Below are 14,442 nucleotides of genomic sequence, written 5' to 3' on the forward strand. Positions count from 1 at the left end.
TCACCATGTTAGCCAGGATGGTCTCGATCTCCTGACCTCGTGATCTGCCCGCCTCAGCCTCCCAAAGTGATGGGATTACAGGTGTGAGCCACTGCGCCCAGCCTTTTTTTTTTTTTTTTTTTTTTTTTTTTTGAGATGGAGTTTCACTCTTGCTGCCCAGGCTGGAGTGCAATGGCATGATCTCGGCTCTCTGCAACCTCCGCCTCCCGGGTTCAAGCGATTCTCCTGCCTCAGCCTCCCGAGTAGCTGAGACTACAGGCGCATGCCACCACGCCCAGCGAATTTTTGTATTTTTAGTAGAGATAGGGTTTCACCATGTTGTTCAGGCTGGTCTCATACTCCTGATCTCAGGTGATTCACCCGCCTCGGCCTCCCAAAGTGCTAGGATTGCAGGTGTGAGTCAGCAAGCCTGGCCTCTTTCCTTTTTTTTTTTTGAAACAAGGTCTTGCTCTGTCACCTAGGCTGGAATGTGGAATGCAGTGGTGCAATCCCAGCTGACTGCAGCCTCGACCCTCTGGGCTCAAACAATCTTCCCATCTCAGCCCCCTGAGTAGCTGGGACCATAGGCGTGCACCACCACGCCTGGCTAATTTTTGTATTTTTCGTAGAAATGGGTTTTTGCCGTGTTGCCGAGGCTGGTCTCAAACTCCTGGGATCCGGTGATCCACCCAGCCTCCCAAAGTGCTGGGGTTACAGGCATGAGCCACCATGCCTGGCTCTTTCTTTTTCGACAGGGTCTTGCTCTGTTCCCCAGGCTGGAGTGCAGTGATACGATCACAGTTTACTGCAGCTTTGACCTCCCAGACTGAAGCAGTCCTCCCACATCAGCCTCCCAAGTATGCAGGACCACAGGCACACGCCACTATGCCCAACTAATTAAAAAAAAAAAATTGGCCAGGTGTGGTGGCTCACACCTATAATCTCAGCACTTTGGGAGGCCAAGGTGGGTTGATCACTTGAGGTCAGGAGTTTGAGTCCAGCCTGGCCAACATGGTGAAACTCCATCTCTACTAAAAATACAAAAATTAGGTGGGCATGATATAATCCCAGCTACTTGGGAGGCTGAGACAGGAGAATCGCTTGAACCCAGGAGGCAGAGGTTGCAGTGAGCCGAGATCGCGCCATTGCACTCCAGCCTGGGCAACGAGTGAAACTCTGTCTCAAAAAAAAAAAAAAAAAAAAATTGTGGACAGGGTCTCACTATGCTGCCTACACTGGTCTGAAACTCCTAGGCTCAAGTGATCTTCCTGCCTCAGCCTCCAAAAGTGCTGGGATTACAGGCGTGAGCCACCATGTCTTTACTTCCTTTCTTTTATTCACACATTCATTCATCCATCAAGCACTTACCAAGTGTAATGAATCTTATAGAGGGAATTTTCACAGCAGATTGGAGGTTGGATCAGATTTCTCCCTCCCTCCAAAGTCTGGATAAAGAAAAAATAAGGCCAAAGTTCATATTAACCCCTACCATCTCCCCCAGTGACTTTCCATCCAACTATCTCTTCATTAACTCCAAAATTAAGTATCTACGGGGTTATGTCCTGATAAACCCATCATAAACTGAAAATATTGTATGTCAAAAATGCATGGTTGATGGCTCAGGCCTGTAATTCCAACACTTGGCGAAGCCAAGGTGGGCTGATCACTTGAAGTCAGGAGTTTGAGACCAGCCTGGCCAACAGGGCAAAACCCCATCTCTACTAAAGATACAAAATTTAGCCAGGCATGGTGGTGTGTGCTGGTAATCCCAGCTACTCAGGTGGCTGAAGCAGGAGAATCACTTGAACCTGGGAGGCGGAGGTTGCAGTGAGCCAAGATCGCGCCGCTGCACTCCAGCAACAGAGCAAGACTCAGTCTAAAAAAAGAAAAAAAAGCATAGCTGATTGGGAGCTGTGGCCCAGTGTTGCTGCCCAGCACAGTAAGAGAAGTATGGCTTCTACTGAATTTGTATGGCTTTCACACCATCATAAAGTCGAAAAATGTTAAGTCCGACCGTTGTAAGACAAGGACTGTGTGCTTTGTTTAGGTTCTCTACCTAGATACTATGCTCAGAAGAAGCACCATGAAGAAAATGAAGAATGCCTATCCTGCTGCCCATTCCTCCTGGAATTTTAGAGTTGCCCACAATTCATACTTTCATCCCCCTTTCTAGATGTGGGGGTCCTTGTATTGATAAAGACTGTTAGTTGTGAAGAACAGAAACCTAGCAAAAACTGGCTTAAGCATAAAAAGGGATTTATTGGATCATTTAAACAAAAAATTCAGGGATGTCGGCCTTGGCTGGTTCCAGGATGGAGGTTAAATGAGGTTGCCGGGAATCTGCGTCTCTTGGCTCTGGTATTGTCTGTGTTGGCTTCTGTCTCAAGCAGGTTCTCCCTTTGCTTTATTTATATATTTTATCTTATTGTTTGTTTGTTTGAGATGGAGTCTCGCTCTGTCGCCCAGACTGGAGTGCAGTGGCGTGATAGCTCAGCGCAACCTCCGCCTCCTGGGTTCAAGGGATTCTCCTGCCTCAGCCTCCCGAGTAGCTGAGATTACAGACATGTGCTACCAGGCCTGGCTAATTTTCTCATAGTTTTAGTGAAAACGGGGTTTCACCATGTTGGTCAGGCTGGTCTCGAACTCCTGACCTCAAATGATCTGCCTGCCTCAACCTCCCAAAGTGCTGGGATTACAGGCGTGAGTCATTGTGCCCAGCTGCAGGTTGTCCCTTTGGAAGGGCAAGATGGTTCCCAGCAGTTCCAGGTCTATGTCTTGCCAACTCCATATACCCAGAAGAGAAAACATCTTTCTAAGATTGATTGACTCTGATTGGCCAAACCTAGGATTACCACTCCAACCCTGAACCAATCACTGTGACTATTCTTGGCAGGACCTTGGTTTTGTGCTCCCTAGTGGAAGGGGAAGATAAGGTCAACCCCTCCGAACCACATGGACTGAGAATGGAGGAGAAATGGTTGCTCAAAGGAAAACTGAGGTACTGTTAACAGAAAAGGGGGGATTGCATGTTGGCCAAGCAAAAACATAGCCCATTGTTCAACACCTCTTACCCCTAAAATCATTCTGACAAATGACTGTACACACATGCTTTCTTTCTTCCTTTTTTTTTTTTTTTTTTTGAGACAGAGCTTTGCTCTTGTTGCCCAAGCTGGAGTGCAATGGCGCAACCTCGGCTCACTGTAACCTCTGCCTCTAGGGTTTAAGTGATTCTCCTGCCTCAACCTCCCGAGTAGCTGGGATTACAGGCACGTGCCACCACGGCCAGCTAATTTTTTGTATTTTTAGTAGAAACGGGGTTTCACCATGTTAGTCAGGCTGGTCTTGAACTCCTGACCTCAGGTGATCTGCCTGCCTTGGCCTCCCAAGGTGCTGGGATACAGGCGTGAGCCACTGCACCCGGCCCCACATGCTTTCTTGAACTAACATTTCATGAACACTCCCTATGTACCAGGCACTATACGAAACACCTTCCAGATAAGATCAAGGTTTTCCTAGCCACCTCCATTTTGTAAAGGAGGAAGAAACAGGCACAGAGAAGTGAAAGCAGTTGCCCAAAGTCACACAGCAAGTGGAGGAACTAGGATTTGAATCCCAGTCTTTCTGCTTCAAAAACTGGAGCTTATGTATCAACCTTTATGCCACCTCCTGGGACTGTCTCCTGCTTTGTCCCATTTTGGGGCAGCTCTTACTCTTACATCCCTACACACTATTAAAACAAATGAAGGCCAGGCACGGAGGCTCACGCCTGTAATCCCAAAACTTTGGGAGGCCAAGGTGGATAGATCACGAGGTCAGGAGATTGAGACCATCCTGGCCAACATGGTGAAACCCCGTCTCTACTAAAAATACAAAACATTAGCCAGGTGTGGTGGCACATGCCTGTAATCTCAGCTACTCAGGAGGCTGAGGCAGGAGAATCGCTTGAACCCAGGAGACGGAGGTTGCAGTGAGCCGAGATCGTGCCACTGTACTCCAGCCTGGGCAACAAGGCGAGACTCCATCTCAATAATAATAATAATAATAATAATAACAATGATAATAAAGTAACTAGGGTATGTTCAGGTTGATTAGTTCAGGGAAAAGGAAACTTGAGAATTAGGTTCATATGCCACTTTAGAAGTCTGAGCAGCTATCCCAAGACCTCTCAGTATTCACTAATTCAATAATTCTTTATTGAGCACCCACTAAGTGTTAGGCATTATTCCAGGACTTAAGGGATATAACCAGCACAGCATTATGGCTTCTGTGGGCCCTATACAATTTTACCTTCTTGATCCCCTTCTTCCATAGAAAAATATTAACGTTGGGTGCGGTGGCTCACGCCTGTAATCCCAGCACTTTAGGAGGCCAAGGCGGGCAGATCACGAGGTCAGGAGTTCGAGACCAGTCTGGCCAACATGGTGAAACACCGTCTCTACTAAAAATACAAAAATTGGGAGGCATGGTGGCGGGCACCTGCAATCCCAGCTACTTGGGTTGCTGATGCAGAAGAATCGCTTGAATCTGGGAGGCGGAGGTTTCAGTGAGCCAAGATCGCACCACTGTACTCCAGCCTGGACAAGAGCGAGACTTTGTCTCAGGGGGAAAAAAAAAGAAAAATTTTAACAATTGTGGTTTATGATAGTATTGATATGAAGACAAGTATACTACAGATGGGGTGATATTTATTTTTTGTTCTAATTTAAAAGGAATTAGAATATTTTCATGAGCCCCTAAAAGTATCATGGGTTCCAAGCACTGTGCTTTCTGCATTTTATGGATAAATCAGCCTGGGATATAGCAATAAATAAGACAAAAATTCTTGCCCTGTGGCATGTGCCTGTAATCCCAGCTACTTGGGAGGCTGAGGTAGGAAAATCACTCTAGCCCAGGAGGTGGAGGTTGCGGTGAGCCAAGAGCCTGCCACTGCACTCCAGCCTGGGCAACAGAGCAAAACTCTGCCTCAAAAACCAACCAACCAACCAACCAATTCTTGCCCTCATGGAGTTCATATTTATAATTAATAAATTAATGAAAGAAATAAGATTTCACAGCCTGTACAATATAGACAGACCCCGTCTCCAAAAAAAAATTTATTTTAAAATTTATTTTATTTTATTTATTATTTATTTATTTATTTTTTGAGACGGAGCTTTTGCTCTTGTTGCCCAGGCTGGAGTGCAATGGCACGATCTCGGTTGCTCACTGCAACCTCCACCTCCTGGGTTCAAGTGATTCTCCTGCCTCAGCCTCCCAAGTAGCTGAGATTACAGGCATCTGCCACCACACCTGGCTAATTTTTGTATTTTTAGTAGAGACAAGATTTCACCATGTTGATCAGGCTGGTCTTGAACTCCTGACCTTTAGTAGAGACAGGGTTTTTCCATGTTGGTCAGGCTGGTCTCGAACTCCCGACCCCAGGTGATCTGCCTGCCTTGGCCTCCCAAAGTGCTGAGATTGCAGACATGAGTCACCACGCCTGGCCTGCTCTCACCATCTTGAAATTCTCAATTTTTGAACAAGAGGCTCCACATTTCCATTTACAATGGCCCCTGAACCCAGTAAATTATGTAGCTTTTTCTGATCTTACTTGCAATTTTGTTTGTGTGACAATTTGATTAATTACTTTAGCCCCAACTATGCTGTAATCTCCAGAAGAAGGGGCTGTATTTGTTCTTCGTGTTTTTTGTTTTATTTTTCAAGACAAGGTCTCATTCTTTCACCCAGACTAGAGTATAATGGAGTGATCACGGCTCACTGCAACCTCGACCTCCGTGGCTCAAGTGATCCTCCTGCCTCAGCCCCCCAAGTAGCTGGGACTATAGGCACGCGCCACCGGCATGGTGGAGTGCACTTCTTTTTTTTTTTCTTTTTTTTTTTGAGACGGAGTCTCGCTCTGTTGCCCAGGCTGGGGTGCAGTGGCGTGATCTCGGCTCACTGCAGTCTCCGTCTCCTGGGTTCAAGCTAATCTCCTGCCTCAGCCTCCCGAGTAGCTGGGACTACAGGCGCCCACCACCACGCCTGGCTAATTTTTCTATTTTTAGTGGAAATGGGGTTTCACCATATTGGCCAGGCTGGTCTCGAACTCCTAACCTTGTGATCTGCCCGCCTCGGCCTCTCAAAGTGCTGGGATTACAGGCATGAGTCACCGCACCTGGCCGGTGGAGTGTACTTCTACAAAAAATAAAAAAATTAGCCAGCCAGCAATTCTCCTGTCTCAGCCTCCCAAGTCGCTGGGATTACAGGCACCCACCACCATGCCTGGGTAATTTTTTGTATTTTTAGTAGAGACAGGGTTTCACCATGTTGGCCAGGATGGTCTTGAGCTCCTGAGCTCAAGTGATCCACCCGCCTCAGCTGCCCAAAATGCTAGGATTACAGTCATGAGCCACCGCGCCCAGCCGAGACAACTTATTTCATGTCCTTATTTATTAATTCACTTAGCAAATACACAGTGAGTCATCACAATATGCCAGACCCTGTTCTAGGTGCTAGGGGTACAGTGGTACCCCCGACACAGGTGACAGCCTGGTGAAGTGATCAGAGGTGTGTGAGCACCAGGGTGAGGGGGCCTTAGCAGAGCTACTTCACACATCCTGTGGAATGACGATCAGTTGATGGGAGACAGACAAAGAAGCAAGGGAGGACACCAGAATGGTCAGCTGGGGCAGGATGCAAATGATAAGCCACATTAGGAACTTTTCTTTTTTGAGATAGGGTCTCACTCTGTCGCCCAGGCTGGAGTGCAGTGGCATGATCTCAGCTCACTGCAACCTCCACCTCCCAGGTTCAAGAGATTCTCCTTCCTCAGCCTCCCCAGTAGCTGGGATTACAGGCGCCTGCCACCACGCCTGGCTAATTTTTGTATTTTTATTATTTATTTATTTATTTATTTTGAGACGGAGTCTTACTTTGTCTCCCAGGCTGGAGTGCAGTGATGCAATCTTGGCTCACTGCAACCTCCACCTCCCGGGCTCAAGGGATTCTCCTGCCTCAGCCTCCCAAAGTGCTGGGATGACAGGCATCAGCCACTGCACCCACCCCACATTAGGACCTTAAACTTGATCCTTAACAATGGGATGGCGTGGAGAGGTTTGAAGCAAGAGAGTGACGTGGTCAGATTTGTGTTTCAAAAAGGTCACCCTGACTCTAGCAGACAGTAGGGATGGAAGAGGCCAAATGGCAGGGTTGAGTGAACTATCAGGATGTTAACACATGGACTAGGGCAGGGCTGTGGGGTTGAAGAGAAGGTCATGGAAGAGGAGTGGGTAAGATTTGGTGACTGACTGATTAAGGGCTAAGGGAAAGTAACAAGTACGGGTGATGCCTGGGATTCTGTCCTCGGTGTCCAGGGTGGGGTGCGGGCAGCCCTAAAATGAGTAACACAGACAGGAGGTTTGCGGGTTGGATGTGGAATTCAGTTTTGGATGTCCTAACCAAAACCAGCTCCTGTCCCCAAACAGGAATCAGAGAAACCAAAACAAGCTCCTGTCCCCAAACAAGAAGCAGAGGAAAAACCACACTAGCAAGCTGCAAGAGTTGGCACTGCTGCTGCCCATAGCCCTGAAGACGGGGACCAAGAAGCTCACAAAGGTACAGGGACTAGAGGAGAGGGGCCAGATTTGGGACGCAGGTCTTTAAATAGCAGCAAATGGGTCACCCTCTCCTGGGAAACCTGGACAGATCCTTTCAGTGGCAGCATTCAAATGGGAATGGTGCTACTCTGAACGGGAATTTCCGGGAGTCTGTGATACCATAACTAGGTGCCTGGAGGATCCTTTTTTGCAAAGGAGAGAGGAGAAACCGGGCTGGGGAACTAGAGATAGCACAAAGATCATTGTTCTAGGAATCAAATAGCCATGGGTTTGAGCCCTCTAGCTTCACAGCTACAGAACTCTGGGCGGTTTCTCAGGCTACCCAGACTTTCTTTTTTTCTTTGTTCTTTTTTGTTTTTGAGAGTCCTGAGTAGCTGGGACTACAGGCACAGGCCACCACACCCGGCTAATAGTTTTTTTGTATTTTTAGTAGAGACAGGGTTTCACCATATTGGTCAGGCCAGTCTCAAATTCCTGACCTCAGGCGATCCATCCGCCTTGGCCTCCGAAAGTGCTGGGATTACAGGCGTTAGCCACTGTGGCCAGCCAAATTTATTCTCTTATGGTTCTGGAGTTCAGAAGTCCAATATCAGTCTCAGTGGCTTTTTCACTTGTTTGGTTGTTTTGGGGTTTTTAGGTTTTGTTTTGTTTTGTTTTGTTTTGTTTTGTTTTTGAGACAGGATCTCGCTGTCTCACCCAGGCTACAGTGTAGTGGCTCGACCTCAGCTCACTGCAGCCTCTGCTTCCCAGGCTCAAGCAATCCTCCCACCTCAGCCTCCCGAGTAGCTGAGACTACAGGCTCATGCCACACCCGGCTAATTTTTTGTAGTTTTGGTAGAGACGAGGTTTTACCATGTTGCCCAGGCTAGTCTCAAACTCCTGACCTCAAGTGATCTGCCCACCTTGGCCTCCCAAAGTTCGGGGATTACAGGCATAAGCCACTGCACCCAGCCAGTCTCACTGGTTTAAAGTCAAGTTGTCAGCAGGGTTGGTTCCTCTTAGAAGCTCTAGAGAGTTTGTTTCCTTTCTTTTTGCCAACTTCTGGGGGCTGCCTGCATTCCTTGACCCATCATGGTCCCTCAAAGCCAGCATGGAAGCATCTTCAAATGTCTTTCCTGTCCTACCGCTTCTGTTGTCACATTGCCTTCCCTGCCTTTGACATTCCTACCTCTGTAAGATTATATGTGATCACACTGGGCCCACCCAGATAAACAGGAATAATCAGGCCATCTCAAGATCCTTAACACAGCGGGCTCAGCAGTTTGGGAGGCCGAGGTGGGTGGATCACCTGAGGTCAGGAGTTTGAGACCAGCCTGGCCAACATGGTGAAACCCCGTCTCTACTAAAAATACAACAAATTAGCCAGGAGTAGTGGTGCGTGCCTATAATCCCAGCTACTCAGGAGGCTGAGGCGGGAGATTTGCTTGAACCTGGGAGGCAGAGGTTGCAGTGATCCGAGATCGTGCCATTGCACCCCAGCCTAGGCAACAGAGCAAGACTCTGTCTCAAAAGAAAAAAAAAAAAAAATCCTTAACTCAATCATATCTGCAAAGTCCTTTCTTTCTGCCATACAAGGCAACATATTCATAGGTTCTGGGGACTAGGACATGGACATCTTTGGAACTTTGGGGGGATGCATTATACAGTCCACGATGGTGCTAAAAATATTTGAGGAATGTGAGTTTTTGGCATGCATAGGTGCTGGAATAGCCCTTGGGGAGCCAGAGATGACTATGACACAGTCCCTCCCCTCGAGGAATGGCAGTCTTGTCAGGGGACTGGCAACATTTCATAAATGACCGGATGGCCACATCTCTTGGAATTCTCCCCAGGCCTCAGCCTACTTATTTACCATGTGTCCTCTGCTGTCTTCAGAACCCCTCTTCTCCCACCTCTTCATCCTTCCCTCAGCTGCATCATGGGGTCCTGCTCCACAGACAACCCGCATCCCGGGGCCGTGGGGCATGCTCAGTCCAGTGCTCCACGCCATAGCGGGAGCTGTGAGAATTGCCTCTCCTGTGTTAGAGACTTGGGGTGCAGCTTTGATTCAGAGTGTCCTTCCTCGCCACTCTGGCTGGTGAATTGCCCCCGCCCCGTCTGATCATGTAGGTTCTCCCTCTGACCATGAACACCCCGAGTGTATCACTGCAATTACTTCCTTGTTTCCGACCTCCTTCAGGTGGAGTTCTGCGAGAGCCATAAAGGAGACATCTCTGTCCGCCTTGCCCACAGGGCCTAGCAAGAGCAGAGAGCAGACAGCAGACAGCAGTAACAACCGTTCCCAACTTACTGAGCGTTCCAGGTGTCAGACCTTGAGTGCTAAGTGTCTTAGATACATTTTTCTCATTTAACTCTCCCGCAAGGCTTGTGAGAGATGTATGGCTATGCTCATTCTTTGGTCTGAGGAAACTGAAGTGCAGAGAATGGTCACATCGCCCACAGGCACAGAGTTGAGATAGAGAGAGAGACAGAGAGAAAGAGAGAGGGAGGGATTCAGATGTGGCAAGGCACAGTGGCTCACACCTGTAATACCAGCACTTTGGGAGGCTGAAGCAGGCAGATTGCTTGAGATTAGGAGTTCGAGACCAGCCTGGGCAATATGACGAAAGTCCATCTCTACAAAAAATACAAAAATTAGCCAGCCATGGTCCCCGCTACCCAGGAGGCTGAAGCAGGAGGATAGCTTGAGCCTGGGAAGTGGAGGTTGCAATGAGTCGAGATCGCACCACTGCACTCCAGCCTCAGCAACGGAGTGAGACCCCATCTTTTTTTTTTTTGAGACGGAGTCTCGCTCTGTACCCCAGGCTGGAGTGCAGTGGCACCATCTCGGCTCACTGCAAGCTCTGCCTCCTGGGTTCACGCCATTCTCCTGCCTCAGCCTCCCGAGTGGCTGGGACTACAGGTGCCCGCCACCACGCCCGGCCAATTAGTTTTTGTATTTTTAGTAGAGACGGGGTTTCACCGTGTTAGCCAGGATGACCTCGATCTCCTGACTTCGTGATCTGCCCGCCTCGGGCTCTGAAAGTGCTGGGATTACAGGAGTGAGCCACCGTGCCCGGCCTATAGCTTCCTTCTGTGGACCACAATGAATCATTTCAGTGACTGTCTGTGTTTTATACAACACCTTCACATGAGTCCCTTCATCAGACCATGTTTCCTGATTTGGAGTTTGGAAGATTATTGCTGTTGTCTTATTTTTCTAGGGATCCAATTTGATTCAAAAAGTACTTCCTGGTGTTCTTCCCTCACCATTTCCCCAGGATAACTCCTTCTACTCTGCAGATCTCAGTTTATTTATTTATTTGAGACAGAGTCTCTCTCTGTCACCCAGGCTAGAGTGCAGTGGCATGATCTCGGCTCACTGCAACCTCCACTGCCTGGGTTCAGGTGATTCTCTTGCCTCAGCTTCCCAGGTAGCTGAGACTACAGGCGTGCACCACTACACCTGGCTAATTTTTGTATTTTTAGGAGAGACTGGGTTTTGCTATCTTGGCCGGGATGGTCTTGAACTCCTGACCTCAAGTGATCCACCCACCTCGGCCTCCCAAAGTGCTGGGATTACAGGCATTAGCCACCACACCCGGCCCAGATCTCAGTTTAAATGCTACTTATTCAGAGAGGCCTTTTCAGACACCCTAATTTTGGAACCCCTTGTTATACTCTTTTATTTATAATGCTTATCACACAGTCGATCATTTTCGATGATTTGTGAGTTTATTAAGATGTGTTGCTCTCACTAGATTGTAAGCTCCATGAAGTTGAACAAAAGCATCTCCTGTTTACCCTGACACACCTAGCCCCTAGTCAGTCGTAGTCTCTTTCAGCTTTGTGACTCCAGTACCAACTCAGGAGGTATTTGGTGGCTGCATGGATGACGCCTGCAGGGCAGGAGGCATCCTTCTTGGTACTTTGGGGAGACTCATTCCTTTGACAATCCCTGGCTTAGTGACCTCTCAATTCTGTGTGCTTGGGATGAGAAACCAATTTGCTACAGTCTCACCCTTAACTAGTTCATGGTCAGTGGCAGAGAATGAACAATGATTATAAAACAGTGTGGCAAGTGCCTTGGTGGAGGTAGGCCCAGGGTGTCACAAGACTGCAGGAAGGGGGCAGGTGAGGTGGCTCATGCCTGATCCCAGCATTTTGGGAGGCTGAGGCGGGCAGATCTTCTGAGGTCAAGAGTTCAAGACCAGCCTGACCAACATGGTGAAACCCCATCTCTACTAAAAATACAAAATTACTCGGGCATGGTAGTGCATGCCTGTAATCCTAGCTTCTTGGGAGGCTAAGGCAGGAGAATCAAATCGCTTGAACCCCGGAAGTGGAGGTTGCAGTGAGCTGAGAGTGCACATTGCCCTCCAGCCTGGGTGACAAGGGCAAACCTCTGTCTCAAAAAAAAAAAAAAAAAAGAGTGCAGGAGGGAACAGCTGACCCAGCCTGGGTGAGAGGGGCAGAGAGGCAGCACTTCTGGAAGAGGACACCACTGTGCAGAGGCTCAGAGGAGGAGAAGCCTGTGAGGGAGTTCATGGGGAGAAGAGGACGGCTTTGCAGATAGAGAATACAGCATGAGCCAGGGGCCAGGCAAGACGCCAGTGAGCGTGCGCCAAAAACTGCACCAGGAGGCAGGCGGACCTGGATTGAGATTCCAGCTCTGCTGCTCCATCTCTGCAGCCTTTATTTGAGACAGTCTTGCTCTGTTGCCCAGGCTGGAGTGCCATGGCACGATCTCAGCTCACTACAACCTCCACCTCTTGGGTTCAAGCGATTCTCCTGCTTCAGCCTCCGGAGTAGCTGGGACTACCGGCATATACCACCATGCCTGGCTTATTTTTGTATTTTTATTAGAGACGGGGTTTTGCCATGTTGGCCAGGCTGGTCTTGAACTCTTAACTTCAAGTGATCCATCCGCTTCGGCCTCCCAAAGTGCCGGGATTACAGGTGTGAACCACTATGCCCGGCCAATCTCTGTAGCCGTAGCAAGCCCCTTAGCACTTTGAGCCTCCGTTTCTGTAGCTGTAGCCCCTGTCTCACTAGGCTGCAGTGAAGGCTAGACAGCAGAACAGGAAGGTCTCTGCCAACTGAAGAATTGTTGGGGTGGGTGGGGAATGGGGTCCTGGCTGTGTCTCTGGTCCCCAGCAGCCCCACGTTGTCTTGAGCCCTGGCTGTTGTGCTCAACCCTGTCTTTCTTTCTTTTTCTTTTTCTTTTTTTTTTTTTTTTGAGACAGAGTCTCGCTATGTTGCCCAGGCTGGAGTGCAACGGCGTGATCTTGGCTCACTGCAACCTCTGCCTCACGGGTTCAAGCAATTCTCCCGCCTCAGCCTCCCAAGTAGCTGGCATTACAGGCATGTGCCACCACACCCAGCTAATTTTCTGTATTTTTAGTAGAGACGGGGTTTCACCATGCTGGCCAGGCTGGTCTCGAACTCCTGACCTCGTGATCCGCCCACCTCGGCTTCTCAAAGTGCTGTGATTACAGGCGTGAGCCTGGCCAACCCTGTCTTTCTTTTGAGGCAGAAGGAGATTCTGGTGCATGTCCTGCAGTACATTCAGTACCTCCAGAGAAACATCGATGCCGCCAAGGCCTTGTTCAAATGCCATATCACCACTGGGGAAGGTGGACTTGCGGGTGAGTAGTTCAGCCAGTGTTTCCTGGTGCCTGTGATGTTCCAAGTGTTGTTCCAGCCATCAGGGATACTGAGTGACCCTTCTGTCAAGGCCTGGTATAGGGGACAAAGAGAGATATGCAAGATGCCTCAGAGAAGAGGGGCCTTGGAGCTGGGCCTTCAGGACTGTAGGAGATGCAGGGAAGCCCAGCCAGGCAGAAGAAACAGGCCGGGCACAGTGGCTGATGCCTATACTCCCGGCACTTTGGGAGGCCGAGGTGGGCGGATCGCTTGAGGTCGGGAGTTCGAGACCAGCCTGGCCAACATGGCAAAACCCCGTCTCTACTAAAAATACAAAAATTAGCTGGTGTGGTGGCTGGCGCCTGTAATCCCAGCTACTTGGGAGGTTGAGGCAGGAGAATCACTTGAACCTGGGAGGCGGAGGTTGCTGTGAGCCGAGATCGCGCCACTGCACCCTAGCCTGGGCAACAGAGCAAGACTGTGTCTCAAATAATAATAATAACAATAATAATAATAATAATATATACATAAAATAAAATAAATCTGATCATGACCTTCCCCTGGCATAAAATCCCTCAGTAATTTTCATCTTCTTCACTTCCCTCCATAGCCAGGTGCTGGAAGCCATTTGGGATCTCATCCCTGCCTTCCTAGTCCCTGCCAAACCTCCTCAGCCTCATCTCCTACCATTCTGCCAGCGTATTTTATTTATTTATTTGTGCTTTTTGTTTTGTTTTGTTTTTTGTTTTTTGTGTTTTTTTTTGAGACGGAGTATCACTCTGTCACCCAGGCTGGAGTGCAGTGGCGTGATCTCTGCTCACTGCGACCTCTGCCTCCCGGGCCTCTGCCAGTATATTTTACACTACAGTAACAGCGACAGCACCCAGCACATCTAGCCTTAGGGGACTGCTATGTTCCAGGTGCTGTGGTATGTTTCTTTTTTTTTTTTTTTTTGAGGCAAGTTCTCACTCTGTCACCCAGGCTGGAATGCAGTGGCATGATCATGGCTCACTGTAACCTCAAAATCCCAGGACTCAAAACTCCAGGGGTCAAGCAATCCTCCTGCCGCAGACTTCTAAGCAGCTTGTACTACAGGCACATGCCACCAACATCCAGATAATTTTCTTTTTTTTGAGATGGAGTTTCTCTCTGTCGCCCAGACTAGAGTGCAGTGGTGTGATCTCAGCTCACTGCAAGCTCTGCCTCCCAGGTTCAAGCCATTCTCCTGCCTCAGCCTCCCAAG

General features: G+C 48.8%; 1 protein-coding gene across 2 annotated transcripts in view; it reads left to right on the forward strand.

The window, feature by feature from the left end:
* The window catches only part of MEIOSIN (meiosis initiator), a 30,072-nt gene that overhangs the window by 3,365 nt on the left and 12,265 nt on the right, over positions 1–14,442 (forward strand). For both annotated transcript variants that reach the window (XM_055369761.2, XM_019016027.4), the window contains 3 exons: positions 2,873–2,977; positions 7,443–7,572; positions 13,090–13,201. In XM_055369761.2, coding sequence (XP_055225736.1) covers positions 2,873–2,977; positions 7,443–7,572; positions 13,090–13,201 — 347 coding nt within the window. The remainder of the gene's footprint in view (positions 1–2,872; positions 2,978–7,442; positions 7,573–13,089; positions 13,202–14,442) is intronic.

Source organism: Gorilla gorilla, chromosome 20, assembly GCF_029281585.2.
Source record: "Gorilla gorilla gorilla isolate KB3781 chromosome 20, NHGRI_mGorGor1-v2.1_pri, whole genome shotgun sequence".
NCBI classification, from domain to species: Eukaryota; Metazoa; Chordata; class Mammalia; order Primates; family Hominidae; genus Gorilla; species Gorilla gorilla.